This window comes from Monoraphidium neglectum (genome assembly GCF_000611645.1).
Source record: "Monoraphidium neglectum strain SAG 48.87 unplaced genomic scaffold scaffold04188, whole genome shotgun sequence".
Taxonomy (NCBI): Eukaryota; Viridiplantae; Chlorophyta; class Chlorophyceae; order Sphaeropleales; family Selenastraceae; genus Monoraphidium; species Monoraphidium neglectum.
Genome location: NW_014009441.1, coordinates 1 through 1,955, shown reverse-complemented (window position 1 = coordinate 1,955; position 1,955 = coordinate 1). Strand labels below are relative to the sequence as shown.

At 67.0% G+C, this 1,955-nt stretch overlaps 1 protein-coding gene across 1 annotated transcript in view; it reads right to left on the bottom strand.

Moving 5' to 3' along the window:
* Positions 1 to 1,765, bottom strand: part of MNEG_13998 (hypothetical protein) — a gene marked incomplete at both ends in the record, with an annotated part of 2,955 nt that extends 1,190 nt beyond the window's left edge. The window contains 4 exons of the mRNA XM_014037529.1: positions 114 to 230; positions 443 to 499; positions 812 to 1,258; positions 1,586 to 1,765. Coding sequence (XP_013892983.1) covers positions 114 to 230; positions 443 to 499; positions 812 to 1,258; positions 1,586 to 1,765 — 801 coding nt within the window. The remainder of the gene's footprint in view (positions 1 to 113; positions 231 to 442; positions 500 to 811; positions 1,259 to 1,585) is intronic.
* Between the last annotated feature and the right edge of the window lie 190 nt (positions 1,766 to 1,955).

Below are 1,955 nucleotides of genomic sequence, written 5' to 3'. Positions count from 1 at the left end.
CGCCCGCGCCCGCCCGCCGAGGGGCGCGCCGCGCCGGCGGGCGGCGCGGCCGCGAGCGCGTCGGCAATTTGCCGCAGCTCTTGCCTGATGCGAGCAAATGTAGGGCGGCCCACGGGCTCCTTTGACATGCAGGCCGTCGCCAGCAGCGCAAACTGCAGCGGGCACTTGGTGCTGAAAAAAGGGAAGCCGCGGCGCAGCACGTGGCCGCGGCGCTCTGAGCGCTTGTACGGCTGCGCGGCGCGTGGGGCACGAGCGGGGGTGCGAGGCGGGGTGAGGGGAGCCGCGTTTCGGGGCGTCGACGGCGGCCATTGCCGGCCGCATCGGCACCCCAGGGGTCTGTTGAGCAGCGGGGCGGCCATGGCAGGTCTTGACGGCTTGCTGGCCAGGGGTTTGAGGCAGCCCCATTCCCGTGAGCCCGGGCCGCGGCGTGGCGGGCGCGCACCTTTTTGTTGTGGTAGAGCTCCCAGCAGATCACTCCAAAGGAGTACACGTCGGAGGCCTGGGTGCGTGCGTGTGTGGTGTGTGTGTGTGTGTGTGTGTGTGTGTGTGTGTCTGTGTGTGTGTGAGAGAGAGAGAGAGAGAGAGAGAGAGTCGACATGAAGGTGCGCACAGAAAATGTCTCTGTCTGTTTCCCTCTCTGTGTGTCTCCCTATATCTCTGCTTACTCACACATGATCCCATGCACATGAGACAATTACAACACACTCACACACACTCTCTCACACTCACATACACACGCACGTGCATGCACACACATGCAATTCGCAAGCAAACACACACAGACGCAGACAACGCAGCACCAGCGCCCCACCTTTGTTATGCTTCCACGCCGCAGCACCTCTGGCGCAACGTAAAAGGGCGTCCCCTGCCGCATGTTGCTGACGTGGCTCGCACCCTCTGGCATCTTGATACTCAGACCAAAGTCCGCGATCTTCGCAGTCCGCCACGCCGCCAGCTGCTGCGTGCCGCCGGCGCCGCCTGCCCCGCCGCCGCCGCCGCCGCCGCCGCTCCCGACAAGCAGCCCGCTGCCGCTGCCGCCGCTCGTCGCGTCCGGGGCCTGCTCGGCGCCAGGGCTTGCGACGGAGGGCGGCCGCGCGTGCGAGGTGATGCCAGCCACCGCTACGTGCGCGCCGTCTGGGCCCCGCAGCTCAGTTGACAGGAGCACGTTGCTGGGCGTGAGGTCGCCGTGCACGATCTGCTTCGAGTGGAGGTGCTCCAGGCCGGCCGCGATGTCCATAGCCGTCGAAAGGATGTCGCGCTGTGGTGGCAGGTTGGGTTTTGTTTGAGGGAAGGGTTGGTCGATTTCCCCCTGTTCAAAGGGGGGTCAGTCTGCGGCTGAGCGGGAAGCCGCGAGAGACGCCGGCTCGCTCCGTTGCTCGAGGCTCAAGGTCCACCGAAACCAAGGGGTCCGCGACTCAGCTCATTTGTCCGGGCCGGCAATCGGATGCGTCGCCGCCCTTCAGCGTGCGCTGCTGTGCGGCTTGGAGCGGTGTGTCACCCGCGCCCACGCCAGCCGGGCCCGCGGCCGCATGACAGGAGCAGGTCGTTGGTGCAAGCATACACGCGCGCGCGCCTGCGCGCGCACCATGCGCGGCTGCTTGGCCTCGCTGTCCCAGAATATGGTGCGGGCGTCCACGGCCTGCCGCAGAGACCCGCCGTTGCAGAATTCCTGCACGAGAAACAGCTTCCTGGGGGTTTCGGGGGGACGTGCAGGATAGATGGGCGTCAGGGGATGCGAGGGGTTATCCCAAGTTCGGTCGCCCATGAAGAGAGTGTAGGGGTGGGAGAGCAGGACGACAGGAGTGGGGGGAGGCGGCTGTCGTTTTGGGGAGGGGGGGGGGAGGGTCGTGCTTGCGGCGGCACGGCGCACGAGGCTGAGCCGGCGGCGCTCGTTAAAGGAGAAAGGCCAGCTCAGCCTGGGGCCGGGCGCGGCCATGTGCCCCATGGCGGTGGCC